General features: G+C 34.5%; 1 protein-coding gene across 1 annotated transcript in view; it reads right to left on the reverse strand.

Annotated features, from left to right (window-relative positions):
• Window positions 1–347: 347 nt before the first annotated feature.
• PPP4R2 (protein phosphatase 4 regulatory subunit 2) overlaps window positions 348–26199 on the reverse strand; it is a 54818-nt gene continuing 28966 nt past the window's right edge. Inside the window, exons 3-9 of the mRNA XM_039230554.1 lie at window positions 16188–16358; window positions 6541–6634; window positions 4706–4743; window positions 3762–3836; window positions 3367–3510; window positions 2364–2653; window positions 348–2109 (exon numbers count right to left, since the gene is read on the reverse strand). Of these exons, the coding sequence (XP_039086485.1) occupies window positions 1790–2109; window positions 2364–2653; window positions 3367–3510; window positions 3762–3836; window positions 4706–4743; window positions 6541–6634; window positions 16188–16358 (1132 nt within the window). The 3' untranslated portion in view covers window positions 348–1789. The remainder of the gene's footprint in view (window positions 2110–2363; window positions 2654–3366; window positions 3511–3761; window positions 3837–4705; window positions 4744–6540; window positions 6635–16187; window positions 16359–26199) is intronic.

Consider the following 26199-nt stretch of genomic DNA (forward strand, 5'->3'; position numbering starts at 1 on the left):
TGTGTGATTCTTTTCTCCCCTCCTGGACACAGTAATTCAATATTCAGTTTTTATTTCAACTATTAGACATATTCATAAATATATCATCTAGCTGCTGTGAACTTGACAGTCAAGTCAGTCAGTAGTATATTACCCTATAAACATAAACGGAGCCCAATCATTTTGGTAATTATAGCAATTTAAGTAGTCAAAATGCAAAAGTTGTGGTTGCCACCCACATCACCCCAAAGGTTATGATACAGTGTCAGAAACTGTTTGCATCAGTTTTATAAGTTCATCTGTGTACTTCAGATATCTGAAACTAAAAAAGGGATTCTTTTGTATTTTGATAAAAATGTACTCGAATATTTCATAACATTAATATTTATTGCTTTATATGAATACTGTATTGAAAGCCCAAGCATTCAGTTTACACACAGAAATTATACAATTATATACCGCTTCACAAAGGCAGTGAACACATTACATTCTACAAAATCTACTTTACAGAAATTTAAAAATTCTAAATATCAAAAGGTACAGCTGAAGAAACAGGTATAAATTTGGCAGCCAGTAATTTTGACAGGGAAGTTGCAGCTTGCATGACTTTAAATATGTGAATTTGAAAATATTGAGTTTAGAGTAATCATTGTGCTTTGTGTTAATCTGAAAAATATAACACTGGCTGTCGAAGAAGCATGTTCAAAAATATTTAATTCACTTCAAAATGTCATACAAATTATGGTGGTTTCTATGCACCCCTAAAGCTTCAGCCATTTCGCTCCAGTCAGTACATTACTATAGTAATATATTAATTCTTCCAGTACAGTGGGGTTTCACACCAATGACATTTGCATACTCTAGAATAATTTAGAAAGAAATGTGTAATATTCACAATGTTCAAGAAAGCAAGCAAAAGGTCAAGGAACCTGCCGGGTTCTTCTGAGATGGTCTCATGTCAGCATTCATTCTACAAAATAGTAAGCTAATGTTTGAACACAGTTTCCAAGATAAAGCATATTTTCTCATAAATAATGAAGTCTTTTTCTCAGGCACCTCAGAAGTATACAAAAGAATTTTTAGTTTGAACAGATCTCTTGGAATGTGTTTAACCTGGTATTTCAACAGACTTACTTCCAGGGTTTCACAAGGGCCAGATTTTATTTGAATTACTCAGAAGAGAAACTGAAACTGTCTTCTGAAAGAGGTGAACTCAATTATTACCAATAGAAAAAGTATCCACTGTATTCATCTCTTATAGAAACAGAAAAATATAACATTTCCCTCTTAGAATAATATATATATATGTATATATGACTTAAAGTTCCATTGTACATACTCAAACAATAAAATCTGGAAACCAGCATGAAACCCTATAATTCACATGTTAAAATGTTGAAACTATGACCAAAATATGAAAACTGCTAGAGCTGTCAGAAAGAGACAAGACAAAAAGACTTCTTGCATATTTATAAACTAAATGTGATAATCTCCAAAAGGTTTCAAAATTATAATTATTACCTTCCAGTTTGAAAACTTTAATTAAAAAAAAAAAATCTATACACAAACCACTGATTTGACCAGACTGGAAAAAAAACAAAAACAAAACTCAGCGGTAAGCAGGACCCAGAGGAGCTGATATTCACAGTTCTTACATGTACAACTCTTTCAGGATTTATCCCATAAAGTACTTTGTTTTACAACCTGCTTCTCTTGTAAAAACTAGAGGTCCACTTTATTACATAAAAGTTTTATACAGTGTAAAACCAGAACTGTATGTAAAATACTGCATCTACAGGTTTCTAAATAGTTAGTCTTGTTCCATTGGTTCATCTGTGACTTCTGTGGCTTCTTCGTCGTTTTCCATGGATGATTCTGAGAGAATCTCTCCAGTTTTACTGGAATTGGATCCTACTAATTCTTCTGTTTCATGGAAATCAGAACCACTACTTACAGGGCCTGTATTTTCGCTACCTTCAGAATGTAAATCTTTCTCAGCTTGAGTCAGATCAGATTCCTCCATTTGATTATTTTCCTCAGAAGTCTCTTCATTCACAGTTAAGGCATCATCAGATTCTTTTTCTTGATTTTTTCTTTCTGGGACCATTTCTCTTGATGTCATAAAAGACTCTAAAAATAAGCAAATGTTGTTGTAGTTAAATTTTATTTTCAAAACACCTCCACAGTTAAGTTTCATGAATTCTGATATTCTACAGTTCAAATCATATCCCCTGACACTCAGCAGCAACTACATACAGGTGGGAGAAAAGCCCAACATCAGCATTATAAGGAGTTCCATTATGTTAAATTCTCTCACGCAAAAATGAAGTACAAGAATTTGAGGATCTCCTTACTCCACCCTTTTACAGATGGTCTCTAAATACCTTCTTCCTCCTCTTCCTCCTCTTCCTCCTCCTCTTCTGTACAGTGCTGCCTGGTACAACTACTTTCCTTGTCTTTATTCTGAGATGGCGACGATGCTTCTGTTTCTTCTACCATAACCGAAGAAATTTCACTGGAAGATGTTTGGCTGGCTGTCTCTCTGACTTCACTTTCTTTGTCAAACCTGAGTCTTTTTACCTCATGCCCCTCAGCCTCCACAGAATCTTCATCTGGATGTTTATTTTTTGTCGGGCTCACTGAGGAACCTTCTGATTCAGATGTTGAAGAGTCACTGTAAATGTTTTTTCAAAATGCCATTAATAAGATTTTCTTCATCTTCCACATTCTCATCACATTTTTAAGGTCTACTAACTTTTTAAATTAAGAAGAGTCAAAGTTAAATTGTAACTTTGTAAATTGTAACATCTAGGCAGAGAAAAACACAAGAGACTAATTTCGAGGGAACCTCAACTCTTTAGGGACTATTTCCTATTAGAACTAGTCAACAAGTTGTATAACATTTCTGTTCAATTCTGCAGTAAAAGGCTTCTCATAACAGAACTACAAGTCCTCCAGACAGATATACTAAGATTGCTCACTTGTTTTGTTTGCTTTCCCTTAATGTGATGCAGAAAATGTGAAATGGGATATAAACAAAAGGTTTCATTTAATAATCTGCAATGAGAAGCAACTCACAAAATTTCAACCTTTCAGGTTACTTGCAAAAACAAGAAATAAAAAATATCATGATCAGTTTACTTTCTTAAGACTCTGCGGTAAATAGGATCTCCCCAAATTAGAAGTTTTATGCCTTTTTTATGATCATCTTCACCATGTACTAATGCTGGAAACTTCCAGAAGTCATATACCGCTCCTGTAAACCACATTAGAACCTTGCTGTATTCCTCAAAACCACAGTAAATAGTAAACAATGAGTGCTGAAAACAATAAATGTTAAACTTTTTTGAAAACATTTTTGTTTTAAAATATAAATCACATACAAACCTGTGATTTTTGTCCTCATTTTGCTGTAAGTTTGACTCTTTGCTGTCTGTGCTCTCAGGCAAGCCATTTGTTGTCATGGGGACTGACAAAGAAACCTTTGGTCGATTAAGTGGCCTGGGTGTTCCAGGCCCGTTTATATTAGACCTACAGTAAGATAAATAAACATCATTTCCCCCATATATATAAAAAAAATCACCCTCCCAAGATTTCCTTACATGAACACATCAAGAAGTATTTACTCTAACTTTGACTTTCACATTTATGGCTACCAAATTAATTGTTTAGTTCTTCCTGTATCTTTCGTAAAACATCCAACTTTTAAGAAAGTGTATTGAACCTGCTTCTCAAAAGTAGGAAAATGCAATCTCTCTGGATATTAAAATCAATAATCTCACCGTTCAGTATAACTCGGTGAATTTCCAGGAAACATAACACCATTCATTCGATTTAAACTGTTAGAATTGTTTTTCCTATAAGAAAAAAAGAACAAAACACTATTATAGATCATTTAGTCCTTTAATTTTGGTTAAGAGCCATGGCCTAAAAGATCTCTTAGAGGATCTCATGGCCAAAGAACCAAACAAAAAGATTTCTGTGAGAAACAACCTAATTATGGGATTACCTTAATTATCTCATTTCCCACAGGTTTATTCTTGTGAGAGTTCTAAAAACAAGCCCACTGTTATTGCCTATGAAATCACAGATGTTTTATAAACCCAGTGTTTCTCAACAGGAGGCAACATCCTTCTTGCAGCTCTCCTTCCCCCAGCCCACAGCCTCCCGGACACTTCTAACAATGTCTGAAGACATTCTTTGAGAAATGAGGGGAACACTTCAGGCATCCAGTGGGTAGAAGCCAAGTACAGTGCTAAACTACTGTAATTCCCAGGACATCCACTTGAAACAAAGTTATCAACAGTGCCAAGGACTGTCTTAAACTGATACATTAATTTACTATCTAAATCTTGACAACTGGAAATACTTTTCCATTATGAAGAGGAATGTCATCAAGTAGCTATTCCAAACCTAGGAGTTATTCCCTAGAAACACCATGGCAAAGTATCTAGGATGGGATCTCAGGGTTCTGAGCACTGTGACAGTAGACAAACCCACAATGTAAAGACTACAGTAAAACACCTAATCACTTTAATCCATACCTCTTTATCAGAAAAACATAGAGGTAATATCATTGGTAATATTCTACTTGGGGGACTGGGTGGTAGGTTCACAAGTATTTATAAATATTATCATGCTTCATTACATATAAAGTAAATATAACCTATTTTAAAGGCTAATATATTAGAAATGACAGAAGACAAAAATCTATATATATACTTACTCTGAAGAAGGATATACACAGCTAACAACCATCACATTCTGTAATAACAAAAGTTGATGCTTTAATGTGAGGGAAAGCACTACATCAAGTTTAATCATTTGTTTTTAATTTCTCAGAATCAACCTGAGAGATTAAGTTCCTATCTATTCCAATTTTACTGATACAAGGAAATAAATGGTTAGAAGTGATTAATCAAACAGAAAGTGAAACAATAACAGACTTATCTTTTTAATGTTTATTTATTGTTAGAAAGCAGGCATGCGGGTGTGAGTAGGGGATGGGCAGAGAGAGAGAATCTCAAGTAGGCCCCATGCTGTGGGCAGAGCCTGAGGCAAAGCTGGATCCCACAAACCCACGGACTTTGAGATCATGACCTAAGCCAAAATCAAGAGCTGTACCCTTAACCAACTGACCCACCCATGTGTCCCCAGACAAAACCTAATATAACCTACTAAACCATTTGGTTTTTCTGCCAGTATTATTTTCACTCTACTCTAGCTACTTTAGAGCCCTGACATTATATACATCAATCATAGTGGAACCACACTCTTACATTATATTGAAACCACTCCAAGATATTTAGATATTCGAGTACTTAGACCAAGTATAAAGAATTTCCTTATAGAGCAGTACCCAAGCAAAAGACTGTTATGTAGCAGCATATACCAAAAAAGAGCCTAAGACATTTTTAATAATATAATCTTTCTGGTAATATGAACTTTATTAATAGTCAATACTCATTAAACATGTGCAATGAGCCAGAGTAAGTGCTTTACATTTGATCACCTCCAGAACCCTGTTATTATCCATACTTTATATATTAGAAACTAGCACTTAGCTTGTGTAACTGGTCCATGGTCACCCAAATGAAAACAACGTAGCCCTGATTTGGTGAGAGGGCCACCCCTGACACAACTACTGCAACTGCCTCTTCATCCAAAGAGCCAAAATCTAATTACTCAAAGTCCATAGGCTGAAAATAAGTACTGATGAATCATCTCAGTTTCCTGGCCCTCAGGAATCTTATTAAATGGGGGGCACAGAAGCTGCAACAAAACATATTAATCCAGTAAGGCCCTAAGATCTCCTGTAAATCACCAAGTAATGGTTTTGGGTTCCAGCTTCAAGGGTAAAATAAACTGAATTTGATTTAGATCCATAAAATGAACACTGAACTATGTTTTAGGATCAATCACAGAGGGAATTAAAAACCCACAGTCCAATCTTGGTTCCCACGGGGCTTCTTCATTGGTTTACTCCAGAGAAGTCAATTTCCTACTTTTCATTTTCTCAAAAACCTTGATGTCTTTGTTCATCACAATGTTTCCCTCACCCAAAATGCCCTTTTCTTGTAACTAACACCTCCTATCCCCCCCTCAAAAAAAACCAATGCTTTCCTCATTCTTAAGTTTGATCTACATCTTTCTCAGAATCTAACTTAAATTTTATCATCAGATTTCCCAAAGTTGTACACCTCTGAAAACCAGGCATAAAGAAATGAATTCCATGATCAACAAGCATGCAAAACACAACTATAAAGTTAAAATACCAATTTTAGAACTTTGCAGAGCCTTTAATGTTAATGTATACTATGAATTTTGAAGACTGTAATAAGGTGCTTTCCCCAAACTTAATTGATCACAAGCTCTCATTCTATGCCCCTCCTATTAAATCTCTCTCCAAAACTTATTTTTTTTTTTGCAAATTAGGAAAACTTTAGGTAGCTTTCAGGAAACCTATTTGAAGAAAAGATGCCTGAAAGAGCACATATACAATGCTCTCTTCTGGAATACATTAGGCTAAGTTTAATAGAACTCCAATAGTAAAATAAATACCTTTTCTACTCCTCTGAGAAATTTGTCTGTTCCTGTATAGTTTCTCCTTGGATCTGTTAGCAACTCACATAGTCGCTGAATAGTGAAAGGGATACTGCAAAAGAATATGATTTTATAGTTTGAGGTCATTAATTATCAAAAGAATAAGAAACATTATTAATCTTGCTATTTAAAGATTTATCTAGTCATCTGTATATTAAGTGACAAAAGAAAGTGTTACAATATGAAGATGAATAGAGGTGTGGCTTAAAAATAAGCAAGACAATAAGCACATTTGTCTTTTTAATAGGAAAATCCCTTGCCTTAAAAATTTAAAAAAAACATACAAAATTTTGAAAGTTTCAAAACTCAGAAAAAACTTTTAACACTCTGAAAATAATTGAACTTTAAATTTACAAGAGAGGCAACACAAATAATAATCAAGGTAGTTTATTAAATACAGAAACTTTTCCTCAAGCATTCCTTTACACACAAAGATTTCTATACAGTGTCTCCAAAAACAAACAAAACCCCCCTGTAAATGTTGTGTTGTCAGACAGAACAAAGCAAATGATTCAACAAATAATTATTATAATAAATAAGGTCCTGCTCCATAATTAGTTTCATACACAATCTGTGTTTGATCAGACATAAAATACAAACATCATCATTATTCTGACAAGTACCCTATTAATAACTTTACCAAAAACTTCAACCATAATCAAATTTTCACTTGATCATACCAATACAAAACTGATATACACTGGAAGTAATATCATTTTTAAATATAAAAAAATTTGTCTCACATACTATTAGCATTCCTTGGAGTCTGAACAGCAAACATAAAAGCATCAGACAGACAAACAGCTAAAAAGTACAAACATAACCTTTGGACTTCAGTATTTGCCATTAAAATCTACTTATTCTCCTTATAAACAAAATTACAAAATCTCAAATTAAGAGTTAACATTCACAAAGTTCTCTACTGAGTATAGGCATTTTGACACAATACTCTCCCCAACAGGAAAAGCAGGTAGTATCAGCGCTAGGACTGAAACCCAGTGTCTCTAACTTCAAATCCCTTGTCCTCCTTCCCTTTCCACTATTCTGAACATAATTAAAATGTTATTTTCTAAACAAACTATATTCGGTTCTCATATTTTTAGCATCAATGCTACTCTTTTGTTCTTATGAAAAGTCAATATAAGATTTATAACATTTTGAAAAAGTGTAAAGTATACATTTATTCATATGAAAACATTTTACTTAGGAGAGGCCAAGAATCAATCTTCTCTGAAGTAGCATCAAAACCTAAAAAATCAGAAAACTATCATTCTGCCGATGAAAGACTGAGCACTAACTAAAAGATGACATGTGTGCCTGATGTCACAAATACTCAGAAGCAGCTAGAAATTACAGAACTTCTCTGAGGTCATTATGAATGCTAAAGGAAATTCCTTTGGATTTCTGAGACTGTTTCTTCCTCTTGAAAGAAAATATAGCCAGAGTGGAGTATACAGTCCAAATTAAGAATCTTTAAAGTGGAAAAAGGAAACAAGGTGCATCAACAACATTACTAATAACAAGAGAGTAATAAGCTGACACATCTGTTTTATTCATTTGTATAAAGACAACACATAACTGAAAATCTATATATAGCTAATACGTAAGACAGTTAACTACATTGAAAAATTCAAAGAAACATCTCCCAAGCTACATATATAAACAACATAAATTTACTTAAGAATCTCCTATATATGAGGTTCAATATGTAAGTTATTTGTACACATACATCTGAATGTATCTGTATATACATCTACAATATATCTGAAATGCAGTACCCATTATGGATTTCTGAGTATTAATCATATCCCTGTATCTCAGCCCCTTTTCAAGTTCATTACTTTCTAAACCTTCAATACACTCCACCTATGCTATTCCCTAAATAATAGTGACACTGTAAGTGAGTGTATATGTTATTAAAAAGAGGCAAAATAGCATCCAACGTATAGGATAATCAAACTATACTTAACTGACAAATATTAAATAGATGGTATATCTAGCTATGTCTTTTACTCTGACCAAATTTCATTCAAAAACCAAAACCAGTATATTCTCTTAAATTAAAAACAGCTTTCGGGGGCACCTGGGTGGCTCAGTATTGTTAAGCATCTGACTCCTGATTTTGGCTCAGGTCATAATCTCAGGTTCATGAGATTGAGTCTGCTTGGGATTCTCTCCTTCTCCCACTCACACTATCTCTCTCATAAATAAATATATAAACCTTTATTAAAAAATGGAAGAAGAAAAAAGCTTTATTTATTTACTTATTTATAATATATTATCTTCCCATCAAGGGATGAATCTTTTTTTTTTAATCTTTATTTTTGAGAATGAGACAGAGACAGAGTGTGAGCAGGGGAGAGGCAGACACAGAATCTTAAACAGGCTCCAGGCTCTGAGCTGCCAGCACAGAGCCTGACATGGGGCTCGAACCCACGAACTGTGATATCATGACCTTAGCCAAAGTCGGACGCCTAACCGAAGGAGCCACCCAGACACCCTGAAAATAAATAGCTTTAAAACATAAACACCCTTAAGCTGTTTATTAACAATGTTTACCATAAATGTTTTGCCTATTTTCTTTAGGAAGGTAGGTAAAAGTGTAGGCAATTATTAACACTGCATAAGTTGGTGAATAATACTGCTTTGGGGGGTGGGTGGGAATGTATTATGTCTGCATAGCAATATTAGCAAAATAGCCTGTGATAAAATGAGTTTACTTTTTAGACTTTCAGGAGCTTTTAGAGTTATTTTACCAAGTGTCCAACAGATGGCACTAAAATACCATGTAACACCCCCACACTCCTTACCTGAAGAACAGGCTAAAATATAAATACTACCTGCATATGAAAGTATGCATTAGAAACATTAATATAATCTTGATAACTGCGCTGAAGTTCTCTTTAAACACAGTTGTACTTTTTAACTTTTAAGTAAATATGAAAGCCCACTATAAGCTAGAAATACTTACTCAATAGCAGAGTATATAAATAATTACAATCAATACTAATAAAACTTTGTACACAATGCTATCAGGATAAACTGTATGCCAAGGAAGCAAGCGTGAACCTGGGAACACCTCATCTGAGTGAGGTCTTTAAAAGGAGGAAAAAACAAATCAGACAAATCCAAAATGAATGTTTGGTACAAAAACTGTTATGAAAAGTTTCCCTTCTGTTAATTTTTTCTCTAAAGTAGGCTTCAAAACCAACTTGACAATAAACTATTTAAGAAAAAAAAGAAAAGTAGGCTTCATGCCCAACACAGCCCAATGTGGGACTTGAACTCATTACTGTGACATCAAGACCATAGTTGAAATCAAGAGCCAGACTCGTGACTGAGCCACCCCAGCACCCTTCTTCTGTTACTCTTTAGACACAGCATACAAAACCATTTGTTTTAATTCCTGAAAGTAAAGTGTTTCCAATAAAAATCACTAACTAAATTAAGACCCAGGTGCTAAGAAGAAAAAAGCAAAACTGAGCACAATGAAAAACCTGAACAAGAAACCCTAAATTTGGGGAAATGGGGTAAGGATATTCAATGGAACAAGATACTGTATAATTAAAAAAAACAATGTAGAAAAATCTTTGGAGGGGGAGCACCTGGGTGGCTCCATTGTTTGAGCATCCAACTTCAGCTCAGGTGATGATCTCACTGTTTGTGAATTTAAGCCCCAAGTACGGCTCTGTGCTGACAGCTCAGAGCCTGGAGCCTGCCTCAAATTCTGCCTCCCTTTTTCTCTGCCCCGCCCCCACTCTGTCACACTCTGTCTCTCTCAAAAATAAACGAACATTAAAAAAATGTTTTTACAAGAAAAAAATCTTTGGGGTTATTTGAAATAAAAATGTATTCAGTTTACTCTGCAATGTATTACCTTATTTGCCCACCAAAGATCAAAACTAACAACACATAAGGAATAGGGCGGGACTTTTAAAAAGAACATGATTAGCTAGCATTTTCCACTTTAAAAAAAGATGTCCACAAAATCCAATTAAACTTTAAAAACAAACAAACAGGGGTGCCTGGGTGGCTCAGTCGGTTAAGCGTCCAACTTTGGCTCAGGTCATGATCTCATAATTCGTGGGTTCGAGCCCCGTGTCAGGCTCTGTGCCTGACATTAAATCTTAGTTTCCATCATCATCCTGATCCCTTCCACTAAAGAACGGAGACTAGAAAGCAGAAACACTCCAAAGACCAACTACAGAGGAACAAAATCAAAAGTTTACCTGTCTTTAAAAATATTCCTTTTAATTCCAAGGAGAGTAACTAACCCTGATTACAAATAGGATCACATATTTTATATTAGCTACAAAGTATATCTCAATTTGACTGCAACCTCTTCCCATTCACTGAATTAAAAAAAGTATCAAGTCCCATAGACCTGAAAGCTATGAGAATTCAAGTATCAGGAAATGGGATGAATATGAGAGAAAGACATCTAAGCATAAATTAGCAATCCAATGTTATTTTTATTTATTTAAAAACATTTTTTTGTTTTTATTTATTTCTGAGAGAGAGACACACACACACACCATGAGCAGAGGAGGGTCAGAGAGAGAGGGATACACACAACCTGAAGCAGGCTCCAGGCTCTGAGCTAGCTGTCAACACAGAGCCGAAGCAGGGCTCAAACCCACACCTATGAACCGTGAGATCATGACCTGAGCAGGAAGTCGGACGCTTAACCGACTGAGCCACCCAAGCACCTGATCCAATGTTATTTTTAAAAGAAAGCAATTTTAAACAATAAGGCCAATGCCTAAAGGAAGAATTTCCTAGCTTATATTTTAACCTGAGACTATAAATTTGATTAAACTTTATCTTAGTCTGTTTAAATGTTTTACCATTAAGATGTACAAATATTCTGAATGCATACCAAGGCATTCAGTTGGAAAGAAGGCATTCATAAAAAGAAAATGCACATTTCATTCAGAATCTAAGATAAAAATCAGATAACTGATTATCTTACTCCTTTGTAATACAATCAGCTTTCCTCATGAAAAAGATAAGGGAATATAACAGAGGCCATTCAAGTAAAAAACTATGAGATAACCATAAAATCAGACATCCTATTATGAAAAATGCTAAAACAGCCAGCTCGCTTTTCTTCTATGTGTAAAGATGTGGTTTTTACTGTCTTTTATCTATTAACGGCTACATTTAGTTAATAGAATTACTTAAATCTGACCTGAACTATTTAGGTAAAAGCTAACTTAAATAGATCTTAGTTATCAAAGGCTGAACTAGGTCCTACAAAAGTCAGAAATACCACTGGACTCATGTGACATTATCTTTTTACATAAAGCAATATGCCTCTATCTGTACTCAGGCTTTAATATTTGTATAAAATATACACATAAACATTCTTATGTATATATTTTCTACCTCAAATCCAATGTTAGAAATTCTGAGACTTACTGAAAACATCATTGTAAAATGACAAGTACAAACAATTAAGAAAATGAAGAATTAGCCTTTTTAAATAATGGTAAGTAATCCTAAACTAGTATCTGCACCATTCCCCATCCCCAAATAAATCTGTAGCAACTGTCAACAGTTTTAATCAACTTAAATCATTTTTTATAGTGCCTACAATGATCTGATTTGTCACTATACTTTCATCAAATATAAAATATCAAGAAAAAATTAAGTTCTGCTATATCTTACCTTCCAATTTGAAACATGTTATTAAAGCATCAAATCAAATGATATTACCAAAGGACAAGACAAGGTGATGGCAGGACAAGGAGGGGAGGTTACTCAATGATTTCAATTCTCAATTAGTTATGCTAAGTAAAAGAGACTGAAGAAAATAAACACAGCTAAAAGATTTAATACACTCAACACAATAAATGCAAAACCTTTTTCCTATCCGACTAGAGAAGAAAATTCAGCAAGCAATAGGTCAAAGTAAGGGAACAAAGTAACAAAAGACTAGAACCCATCTTCTCATCCCTGAGTCATCTCAGTAAAGCAACAATACAGAATCAAAAAAGGAGTATGTTTTGGGGGCCCCTGGGTGGCTCAGTCATTAAGCATCCAACTTCAGCTCAGGCATGATCTCACGGTTTGTGGGTTCGAGCCCTGTGTCAGGCTCTGTGCTGACAGCCAGCTCAGAGCCTGGAGCCTGTTTCAGATTCTGTATCTCCCTCTCTCTGACCCTCCCCTGCTCTTGCTGTGTGTCTCTCTCTCAGAAGGAAAAGAAAAAAAGAAAAAAAGAGTATGTTTTAAATATATGATGCAGATAGAAGAATATAAAAATCTCATATACGACTTTTAAAAAAAGTATGAAGAGGTGCACATTCAGGTGCAGAGATCTCTGTATGTATGCAACCCACATGTGAAACAATAATGTGAGATTTTAGTACTAAGAAAAATCTGGTCAGTCATTTATGTTAAAGTAACTTTAGATAAAGAACAAATTCAATAATTAGAAAGACTATCATGTCTAAAGTTGAAAAGCACTCCTCAGTTGTAACCTACTGTACCTGCATTACAGATGATATATTAAAAGATTTTTTTAGGTATCAAATGGTTATGTACTTTTCCCAGATCTGCTCATAAATATATAATCATACTATTTTAGTCCACTACCCACAATTACTGAAACTTACTGCTTTAGAAAGGCCTTAGATCTAAAACCATTGACAAAGGAGAAGCAAAGACACATCGTTAATTTATATTCATTATTCTTCCACTTCAGTAATTTAGAGAACATATATCTTTTTTAAAACTAACAAAAATGAAAATTACATTCTTTCTACCCTTTGAAATCCCTCTTTGTGTACTACTATAGGAATGAACTACGAGAAACAAAATATTACTATAGAAACATGCTTTTTATCCTTTTCATCCATTTATTCAGTACTTGTTTGAAAACTACTATGTTCAGACACTCACTGTTCTAGGCCTTCTTTGGAAAAGACAGTTAACCCTGTTTTCCAGGATCTTATAGTTCAAGAAATCAAGCCAACAAGTGAATCGACAATTACCACTTCAAAGAGGGAAAATTTAAGTGCTGATAATATATTGAAACAATCTTAGAAAATGGATAATCTATTTTATAGCTACATACTATGAAGCACTTACTACAGACCTTTAACTAATTAAAAGCAAAAACAAAACAATAAACTTACCAGTAAGAAAACTGCCCCAAAACAAGAAAAACAAAGGTATGAAGTCACAATTTATAAGAACCAATAAGCACCTTAATAAGATGTTCAATTTCACTTGCAGTCAAAAACATAAATCTATCCATATACACACAATTAACTACTGAAGAATCATAATATCTGCCCTTTCTTACACAGGCAATGATAAATTAACACATGTTGTGAGGTCAAATTGGCAGGATCATTGAAAATTCAGGTATGCGTACTCTGACCTCTCAATTCCATTTCTACAAATTAAAAGAAAAGCAACAGTCTAGAGAAATAAATATTCAATGTATGACATTCATCAACACAAGAAGGTATGTACAAGGATGCTCACTACAAGCATTACTGGTAGTAGTCAAAAACCCCCACCGCCACTGGAAACAAGGCAAATGAATTATAACTTGTTTGTATAATAAAAAATAATGTAGTTATTTCAAATACACAGACAACTATGCATTAAGATAGTGATTTCAAAGCTCTTTGAAAAGGCAATACAATTCGCTATGCCATCATCCTACATTCTTTTATGTACTACTCCTTTGACATCTGAGGATCTGTTTAAAACCATGAACAAGTATCATTTCTGTAACTTAAAAGATAACAGCAGAAAAGGTATACTAGAAAGGACAAATCTTCAATCTGGTTGAAAAAGACGAAAGTACAATTTTATCCATCACTCTTAGCAAATTTTTTAAACAGCATTTATATACATTCAAAACATGAAAATAAAATTGAGAAAAATCGTAAATATATTTCAATATACCAATATATGATAATATAGACAAAAATGTAAATTAAAAACTGAAAATTATTTATCATTGATTAATAAGACTTTGATCCTGCTTGATTAGGGAAAAAGATTCATAACTACTATTCTGAAAAAAATTAAAAACAATGTAAGTTCAAAATACTTATGGTTCAAGGACGAAAAATGTTTTAAGCGCAATTACGTCTTAAGTATGATTTGGTATTTAAATCACTGCTCAAATCACTTTCAGAAGTAAGTCAATAACCTATGTTATAGACTAAGACATTATGAATATTTAGATTTATTTAATAACCTAACTATCTGTCTTGTCCACCTTAATTTGAAAGAACTGAAAATGGTATTACTGAGAATCACAAGTAAAATAGCTTCACATCACAAAGCAGTAGTATATATATGACCTGTTTTACCTTAACTCTTATTTTTAATTGGTAGCCATAAGTTACTGAAACAAAAGATGAGTTATAATAACACCGAAATACTACCTATGCACTATTCATAAATATCCCCAAGAAGTATTCTTACCATGAGTAACTCAGTTCAAGAATAAATCTTATGCAGCATACGACTAATATACAGCATGTGACCTTCTTTGGGTAGTTGCATTTAAAATATACTATTATTAATAAAGAAATTAATGTATACAGTTCAGTAACTTTCAGTATAGTACAAAAGTACAACAGGGTACAAAGTCAAAATAAGTCTCCCTCCCACCCTAAACCTATAATAAAGGTGGTTCAAAGACACAGCTGTAAATTCTGCTCCCAAGCAAGTATTTTAGTCACATACCTAAAACCAAAGAGGAAGGATTGTTACTTTAAGCAAAATCACATAGGCACAAAACATGACATATAAAGAATTAACTGGATTATACTCTTGTTGCAAATCCATGTGTTTAAATATTTGAAGGGAAAAATCAGACTGTTTATGCTACCTAAAAACACTTATAAATGAAACTTCCTACCCCAAATATGAATTCAGTTAACATATCCAGTTCATTAAATTTGGTATTGCCAACCAACACTCCAAATTGCTAATATCAGTCTAAATACTTAATAATTCAACTTCACAAATACTTCTTCCTTCAATAAAGGAAGCCTAATACAAAGTCCTAAAAAGAAAAATACTTAACATGACACAGAATATGACATGCAGCAACATTTCTTAAAATAGTTTTATTTTAGTGCAGTGTATCTTTTCAATGCAATGTTTTACAAAGGGCTAAGAATGGTTACTTGTTACCTTTGAGTAAAACGGCAACTCCAAAAATTTTTTTTAAATAAAAAGTTCTAAGTGGAATATATACATAAATTATTATTTTTCATTTTTAAAAAGGTGTCATGTATCTCAAGGATATAAAGGTTCTAGATAAAGTATAATGATTATAATACCACATAAAATGGAAAGAAAAAACAAACATATTTCCTGAATGTTTCCACTGTCATACCCATTTAAAGTTCAAATGTCACTGATACCCACAGAGGTGGTTCAAGTTAAATAAATTAAATAAATTAAAATGCTGTAATTATTATAAATACTTGTAAGCTAAAAATCAGTAATTACTAAATGTCACCAGAGACACAGAACTTATTTAACAGATAATCAATGAAAAAAGCTTAAATAAAAATCCATAATGTTCCACTAAAAAGTAAACCTTTAAAATAGCATTAAGTGCATACCCATTAAATCCAGTGACAATTTTCAGTATTCTTTCCTTCATTTCATCAAAGGGAATATATTCAACATTAGGGTTGGGAGGACCTCTTGGTTCAGGAGCTGAAGTTCGAAAATCATCCATAACTTTCTCCAGTTTGAAAATAAAATAGCCTTTAAATTGGGACCACTGAATCCTAGAAGCAAAAAATTAAAAAAAAAAAGAAAAAAAAACAGTATCATGTAGCTTTACAATTCTTGAACATACAGCACAAACAGAATTTATCATGACACTAATGGTAACAATATTAAGATTTGAATAAGAAGCAGTGAGAATATCTTTGTTCAGTAGCATGTACCACATCTGCCTCCGATGAAACTGACTCAGAAGCTCCAAAATAGTTACATCCAATTCTCCCCACCCCTGACCCAAATGTAACTGAAATCTCTAATAAAAAGCTTTAAAACGAACTACCTCTGGCCGAAAGCCTACTGTGTGCTATGTCTCATTATTAGCATTTTAAAACACTGATTTGTTTTGACTCTATTGCTAATAACAAACCTAACCACAGAGGTGTTACTACCCCATCTTAAACAGGTTATTAGAAATTAGAGCACGTTCACAATTGTAGTTTTAAATAAGTCAAAATTACTCTATACCCCTAAGCTCTTAATATCCAAGCTGTCATGCTTACATAGACTAGTAAAGTTTTCTTGTCTTATATCTGTTAAAAAGCAAAATAAACTTCCATTTCTCCTTTTTCTTTTACTTTCAAGTAGTATTTTCAGAATCTTATGTCTTTTACAAGGTATGTATCACAGGTTCTATCCAACATGCACCTACAAAGTAAAAATACATAATTTCTTTATGTGCTTTTATTTTTTTTTTTTTTTATTTTTTTTTTTTTTAAAACTTTCCAGCTGCCTGTTCTCAGCCTTTTTTTTTTTTTTTTTAAATTTTTTAATGTTTTATTTATTTCTAGGAGAGAGAGAGACAGCGTGAGCAGGGGAGGACCAGAGAGAGAGGGAGACACAGACTCTGAAACAGGCTCCAGGCTCTGAGCTGGCAGTCAGCACAGAGCCCGACGCGGGGCTCGAACCCACGAACCGCGAGATCATGACCTAAGCGAAAGTCGGACGCTTAACCGACTAAGCCACCCAGGCGCCCCTCTTTATGTGCTTTTAATATCTATTCATTTACTAAGTTAATATAAATATCTTCTTAGTCCTACCCTCACACATTTTACCACTAATATTAGAAATAATTTGAGGATACCTGCCCGAATAGTCTAAATTCCAGAAGATCCAAGAATCAGGAATGTCAACAATTTCCCCAAACAGAAAGTAAAATCGTTTGTGGCAGCAGATAAATCTTGAGCAAAATAAGAGGGATGCTAATCTGCCATCACTACTCCCTCCCATCCACAATCTTAAAAACTAGGAGAGTTGTTCTCAAAGTGTAGTCGAAGAGGCAAAGAATTAATTTTTTCTTTTTCTTTTTTTTTATTGTGTTAACAATTGTCCTGGTGGTGCAAAAATAGCAGCAGGGAAAATGAAAATACTTTACTTTAGCACAAATCAAGGCAACAGTACAAAACTCGTATCTACTAGTAGCAGTCCTCATCTTCACCACCACCACCACCACCACCACCACAAACTCACAGTAAAACAACAAAAACCCTTTCACTTGAAGTTTAATAAAACAAAAAAAATTACTCATTTTATTAATCTCAACCTTTGAATACACATCATTCTAATATTCTGAGTGAACAAAATAAAAAGTATACATAAAAAACCTTCTGCCGCATTTGAAAATACTATGGACAGGCCAAGGAACAACAGCTGAATATTGTTGTCAGCCAAACTAGCTGCTTTCATAGAAGGCCATTTTTGCTTGAAAGGACTGTCAAACAAATAAGGCCTTTTTCAAAAGAATAAAAGAATGTGGCAGACATTTTCTCAAAAATGAATGACTTCAAGAGAAAGAAATAAAATATTTGTGGCCAACAATAAATTTTGAACTTCAAAACAAAAAATGAAAATTCTTGGCACACCTGGGTGAGTAGGTTGAGTGTGTGACTTCAGCTCAGATCATGATCTCATGTCTCGTGATCACAGGGCTCTGTGCTGACAGCTCAGAGCCTGGAGCCTGCTTCAGATTGTGTGTGTGTCTCTCTCTGCCCCTCCCCTGCTCATGCTTTTCTCTCTCTCAAAAAAAACATTTGAAAAAACATTTTTTAATGAAAATTCTAGAAAATGCTTTTCAGTGTGAGCTTAGAAGGTTTTGGATACATTCCCAAGACATTTCAAAATCAGTCACTGTTGATATAAACAATATTAAGTGACAGCAAAAAAAAGCCACAGGCCAAAAAAAAAAGTTGTACTACATCAAAATCAAAACCTTTTTTGTGTCTCAAAGGACACTATTAACGAAAGTGAAAATGCAACCCACAAAATGGAAGAAAATACTTGCGAATCATCTCCCTGATGAGGTATTACTATCCAGGAGATAAAAAGAACTCTTACCACTCAGCAGGGGAAGGGCCACAACCCAGTGAAAACATGGGTGATGTATTTGAGTAGATATTACACCAAAGATATACTAATGACCCGTAAGCACATGGAAAGATGCTCATCACTTATCATTAGGATAATGTACATCAAAACCACAATGAGACAGAACTTCACAACCATTAAGGTGACTGCAATCCAAAGGAAAAAAACCAGGAAATAACAAGTATCTCTGCCAAAGATGTAGAGAAACTGGAAACCTTGTGCACTGGCTGGTGGGTATTCACAATGATGCAGCCACTGTGGCAAAGTGCGGTGGTTTCTCAAAAACATGTAAGAAAAAAAAGAATTGCCAGATGATCAGTTACTCCACTTGTGGGTAGATACCCAAAAGATGTGAAAGGAGGGGCTCATTCAGGTATCTGTACGCCAATTCACAAAGCAGTATTACAACAGCCAAAAGGTGGAATCTACCATCAATCAACAGAAGAATGGATAAACAAAATGTGGTATATATACACACAGTGGCATACTATTAGGGCTTAAAATGGAAATTCTAGCATATGCTACAACTTTAATTAAATCTTGAACATAATATGCTAAATGAAATAAGCCAGAGACAAAAAAAAAAAAAACCTCCCAAATTTAATGGTTTCACTTACATGAGGTATCTAAAATGCATTCAAAGAGGCAAGGAGCAGAAAGGCATTAGCCAGGGCTGGGGGAAAGCAAGGGTGAGGTGTTATTGTAACTTAGGAAGAGTTTCAGTTTGGCAAGATAAAAAAAGGCTTAGACATGGATAATGAAGACGGTGGCACAAGCTCTGAATGTATTTAAAGTCACCAAATTATACACTTAAAATGTCAAAATTTTTATGTATACTTTATACCAAAAGAAAAGTGTTAGAAAATGGACAGAAGACCCAAATGGGCATTTCTCCCAAGAAGATAAATGGCCAATAAACACGTTAAAAGATGCTTAGCATTATTATCCACTAGGGAAACACAAATCAAAACCACAAGATACTATTTCACACCCACTAAGGGGTCTCTAATCAAAAAAGATGGACAACAGGGGCCCCTGGGTGGCTCAGTTGGTTAAAAGTCCGACTTCGGCTCAGGTCATGATGATCTCATGGTTTGTGTTCGAGCCCCATTGTCTGGCTCTGTGCTGACAGCTCAGAGCCTGGAGCCTGCTTCAGATTCTGTTTTCTCTCTGTTCCTCCCTTACTCACACTCTGTCTCTCTCAAAAATAAACACTAAAAAAAAAAGAAAAAAAAAAAAAAAAAGATCGACAATAACAAGTGTTGGGGGGGATGTAAGGAAACTGGAAATCTATACATTGTTGGAGGGAATGCAAAATGGTATAGCCACTGTGGGAAAATAGTTTGGCAGTACCTCAAAAAGTTAAACAGAGTTAACATGTGACCTGACAATTCCATTCTATTAAATGAGTAAATTACATGGTGTATAAATGTTTTGATTTAAAAAAAATTTTTGGTGAGGATGATTATAAAAAGCTATTTGCATAATCACCTCTTCCTTCCATTCTCTGGTCTATTTTGGGAAGAGGAATTCAAGGTTTAACAAACAGAGGAAGCATATTATAATGTCTGACATGCCTTATATTAATTTCTGATTAACATACAATTGCTAATGGTTACTACAATTTATCTCAATTTCACGAGACTCCCCATAGGCATTCAGCTAAAACACATGAAGGAAGATTATTCAAAGAGAAATCATATGCTTTTTATTTTTTTTTTTTTAATTTTTTTTTTTTTAATGTTTTATTTATTTCTAGGAGAGAGAGACAGCATGAGCAGGGGAGGGTCAGAGAGAGAGGGAGTCACAGACCGAAACAGGCTCCAGGCTCTGAGCTGGCAGTCAGCACAGAGCCCGACGCGGGACTCGAACCCACGAACCGCGAGATCATGACCTAAGCGAAAGTCAGACGCTTAACCGACTAAGCCACCCAGGCGCCCCTATTTCTTAAATTAAAAAAATTCGTTTTGTAGTTTTAATTAAGCCACCAAGTAATAAACTGTTTTATGAATTAGGATTTTTATACACATAGGAGTTTTTTTCCCTGTCTTTCCATTAACCACTTGTCAATCCACCCGTGATTTAAAAAAAAACAAACAAACCCACAAACACAAAACCCAAAAAAACAGCCACACATATACAGGAATGATAAGACACAAAACCCAAAAAAACAGCCACACATATACAGGAATGATAAGATAGATCCCACATAAGCAAACTACAGGGAGCTTTAAAGACTATATAAACTTATCAGACAAGAATTAAGTCCCATAAGCTAAAATAAATTTTGTACATACTGTATTTAAGAATTAGATTCAAGGGGTGCCTGGGTGGCTTAGTCGGTTAAGCGTCCGACTTTCGCTTAGGTCATGATCTCGCGGTTCGTGGGTTCGAGCCCCGCGTCAGACTCTGTGCTGACTGCCAGCTCAGAGCCTGGAGCCTGCTTCAGATTCTGTGTCTCCCTCTCTCTCTGACCCTCCCCTGCTCATGCTGTCTCTCTCTCTCTCTCCTAGAAATAAATAAAAACATTAGAAAAAAAAAAAAAGAATTAGATTCAAGAGATGCAATTCTGAAGTTATTACACCATATATAGATGAAAAACCACTTCTATATAATTTGAAAGATGAAACTTTTTGTTATAATTACATGACTAAAAACAAAAACAAAAAATGCTTCCCTAAATATTATATAACTTGAGCACAAAAACAGGCCATAATCAAATCAACTGAGACTCTGGCAACAAACAAAAATTCTTTTTCTTCAGAATGTATTTAATTGGTTGAGTAACTAGGAATGAACAACAAAACCTTATTTTTCAAATGAAAATAAAATTATTGTAAACAGATGCTCACGAAACACATTTTCAACTTCAGAATCAATTCCTCCACGTACAAAATTTTCAAAGAATAAAATATAATTTAATCTACTTTGCTAAGATTAACTCAAGAATTTATTGAAATTACTTTTTTTTAAGTAACCTCACCTCTCTTCATTTTCTTTTCTTCTCTTTCCATCTTTCTCTATATGCAGTTTCTCCTCTAGGAAGGCACAACTCACATCACTAATAAAGATATCCTTCAATAAAACATTACACTGACTTTTTTTCTCCATAGGAACTTCCAAATCTATTCCAAAACAAACATGTTTCCCTCACAATTCTCGAGTTAAAGGTATTTTTAGAGGCTCAAGGGCAGAAAAGCTATCTCTTATTTTCTCAGATGGTTCTAAAACATTTTTGTGGCCAGTGACCACCATCTTTTAACTTGCTGCCTCCTATAGTTCCAAATTCCATTAAGATCACTCCTACTCAGCCTCACTGGGGTTGCCACACAAGTGTGGGAAGATAACACAAGAAAAAGCACAGGAGAGCCCTATTACCTCCAAGGGATACCAAATACTACACCACTTGAAAATATCATAAGGGAATATGGGAAGAATGGATAAATAAGAACAAAAAATTTAAGGAGGTTGAGCATTCATACAAGATGAGACTTACTAAAACAATCTTCACAAGGCAGCAATTTAAGTCTGGTGACAAAGTGTCAGAATTTTTACATGACAGGAGAGAACAAAACCAAGTAAATTTAGTCTGAATACTGAATTACATGAGCAAAAATACATGGCAAAAATAAGAATACATTGTGAACTGCTTACACAAAATCATGACATTTTTTAAGAACTTTAAAATACAAATTACTCATTCAGAAAACTTCTCTAAGTGGGGCTCCAATCAAGAAAACATTCCCTTTTCACATGACTATACCATGTATTATATTTCACCAATTAATTGAGCAAATAAAACAAAAAAGAGAGCCCAGAAATAGACCCAACACAAAAGGAAACTTGGTATATGGGAAAGGACGGATTAACCAGGAAATACCCTAAGAAATGACAGGACTACTGTAAAATTTTACTAGAGTGTAAAAACGAATTATTTCTGATTATATTAATAGTACAGTAAAAAAAAATTAGAAAATACAGATAGTAATAAAATGAAAACTGCCCATAAATCGCTTGTTAATCATTATTAAAGTACATTTTAGTGTATTTTTCATTAACTTTATTCTATTCTACTCATTTATTAAAATTTGGCATCCTTAGTTTGATATTCTTCTTTCCCTCCTTATTCACTATAGGTATTGTCACATGCTCGACAGTCTTTGAAAGTAGAATTTTTAATCTGTATCACATATAGTTGTACTATTACCTAATAGCCACCATTTTAAGAAGAGTTAGGTTTGTTTCCACCTCATTCCAATGAAAAGTAACTGGGGATCATATCCTAATAATAAACATTGGAGGGATCGGTTTTACTACTTTAGGATACATTCCCGTAAGTGGAATTACAGAGGCAAAATTTTAAAATATAAATATCAACTTTTGATATGTACTTTCAAAAGCCTCTCAAATACTATACCACTGTATAGGGCCATCAGTATATATATATATTTTTTTTATTTCTAGGAGAGAGAGAGAGAGAGAGAGAGAGAGAGAGAGAGAGACAGCGTGAGCAGGGGAGGGTCAGAGAGACAGGGAGACACAGACTCTGAAATAGGCTCCAGGCTCTGAGCTGGCAGTCAGCACAGAGTAGGGCCATCAGTATATTAACGTCTATTTCACTCAAATATTAAAATCTTTCAAAACTCCTGTTAACTTAATAGAAAACCACTTTAACTTTCATTTCATTCACTGCTAGTAAAACTGAGTATTTCAACCTACGTTCATTGGCTGCAAGAACATTTCTCTTGTGTCTGAACAATCCTCTCATCCTGGCGTTCCTCAACTTTCACCCCACTGGCACCGTAAGCCTCATCACTGCTTGTCATAGGGGAATGTCCTGTGTACTACAGAATGTTGAGAGGCATCCGTGGCCTCTACCTGCTGGAAATCAGTGGTACCCAATCCCCTCTCTCTCAGAAGTGTGACAACCATAAACATCTACAAATACTGCCAAATGTTACCTAGAAGACAAAAGTTGTTCCCAATCAAGAACTCCTTTACCTACCCTTTTAAAATTGTCTTTTTCTTACTCTTATGGAATCACAGAAAAAGGAAACTACTATGTGACATAAGTAGGAACATAACTTTCAGATTCCCAATTTGTACTGACTGCTTAAAAAAATAAAAGTTGTTTTTATATAAATGTTGAAGTGACACTAAAATATTTCTCTAATTGTTCCTATTTTGAAATTGCCCTTCCAATGTTACACATTTTCTTGTGCAGAAACGCTTATCTGAAGGTATGTACCAGTTCCAAAGCAATAAAGTTCTAATACAAACACTGAAAAGTGAATTTTTCAAATTAAGAGTACTAGGTATCTCAGGGTGCCTGGGTAACTCAGCTCAGTTGGTTAAGCGTCCAACTCTCAATTTCAGCTCTGATCATGATCTCACCATGGTGAGATCAAGCCCCATGCTGAGTCTGCTTGGGATTCTCTCTCTCTGCCCTTCCCCCACGTGTATGTGCTCTCTCTTCCTCTCAAAATGAATAAACATTAAGAAAAAAGAATATTAAATATCTTATGATAATTGTACACACCAAGGATCCAATCTGATGGAAAAGAAAAGCTTCAAAAGGTAACACAAACATTCAGATAACACCTCAGCATGAACTTGGGTTTCTTCTTTGGCAACTTATATATTCATGATAAGGATTCTAACCTGTCTGAAGAGTCAAGTTACTTTCCTTCACTCACTCATCTCTCCCTACCAATTAAAGCAAAAAGTTGAAGAAATAGTGTATTCAGGTTAACTTGTCTTATGCTTAACTCTTAGTTAACCTTTCACCCCTTACTGAAAATCTGTATATTAATAAAATCTAAAATTTATTAATACACAAACATGAACCATTTTCTCCCACATAAACACAGCTGAATCAAACAAAAATTACATCTCCTCTAACAGAACAGCTCAGGCTGAAGAAGGCCAATTCAGAACTAAGAGGGTACAGAGGATTTTAAATAGCACTAGCTTAATGGCTGAGATGGATCTACTCTGCCCCTTCTAAGAGGGAGTCGCTCTTCTCCCCACTTTCACCACCGCTATCACTTTCACCACAATTCTTAAGTTAGCAACTCCAAATTCCCATCCACAGGAAATGGTCGTTTCTTTCACTGCTACATTTTCCAAAGCCTAGGTACAAGATACAATGACAATAAAGTGGAAAGGTACAGGACCTAAAAGCAGAAGACACTTTAACAAGGACAAATTTCTCAAACTTACCATTATTGACATTTTGGGCTAGAGAGTTATGACAGAATGTCCTATACGTTGTAGGGTTTTGTTTGCTTGTTTTTAAAGCAACATCCTTGGCCTCTACAACTTGATGCCAGTAGCACTCCCAACCCTGAGTGGTGACAACCAAAAAGGTCCCCCTAGACAATGCCAGATGAACCGTGGGGGGAAAAGTGATCCTACAACAAACACATTGAGTACCACTGCAATACACAATTCCTTCTGTTGAGGATTACATTGGTTTCTGAAATTCAGTAAGTCTAGGAAAATGACAAGTGCAAGATCAAAGCTTCATAAAATTTGAAGAATAAAATAATATGCATATATATTTTTCAATAGCAGAGAGAAATTCTAAAATGCCACAGATTCATTTAAAAAAATAAATACAATGTTCTTTAACAATAAAATCTATCTCATAAATCACTTCCAACTGCACAGGACAATGTGCTGTGGAGATCTGACCTTAGTTTTTTTCTCAGGTGTAGTCTTCTGCATATTGAGAAAGGTAGAGGTAAAAAAATAACAACAACAAAAAAATCTTTCTACCCTGACCCAGAGACAAACTCATGTGCTGCAAAGAATCAGTAATTATTTGGGTTTTTTCCCTCTAAAAAGACTGCAATGTATTCTATATTGTAAATGATTAAGGCTTTACAACTTCTGTTACTGAAATATAAAAATTGAGTTTACACATCCACGTGATAGATTACTGTACACTTTAAAAAAATTCTTTTTAAACATTTATTTTTGAGAGACACACACAAACTCAGAGTAAAGGAAGGGCAGAGAAAGAGACACACACACAGTATCTGAAGCAGGCTCCAGGCTCTAAACTGTCAGCACAAGGCATGATATAGGGCTCAAACTCACAAACCATGACATCACGACCTGAGCCAAGGTCAGACACTTAACCGACTGAGCCACCCAGGCACCCCTCATCTTGGAGAATTTTGAGTTTGAAGATGAGGCTCAAAGAGTCTTAAGCAGTATTTGCAATAGTGGCTTTTAATTTTCTGATATGCGTCTATTTTGTGCTATATCACATACGGATTATTTTTATTCATGTTTTGAAGTATGCCCCAGAGTTAAGTGCTACTCTACAATTACTAATTATATAAAAATCTAATTACTTAGAAAGTATTTTTCTATAGCTACATACTCTCCAAAGGAAGAAAAAATATTAAAAGCACAGCATCTACTACAAGAACAATTTATACTTTGGTCTAAGAACTATCTGAACACGTGGAA

This window comes from Hyaena hyaena, unplaced genomic scaffold (genome assembly GCF_003009895.1).
Source record: "Hyaena hyaena isolate Hyena2069 unplaced genomic scaffold, ASM300989v1 scaffold_48, whole genome shotgun sequence".
NCBI lineage: Eukaryota > Metazoa > Chordata > Mammalia > Carnivora > Hyaenidae > Hyaena > Hyaena hyaena.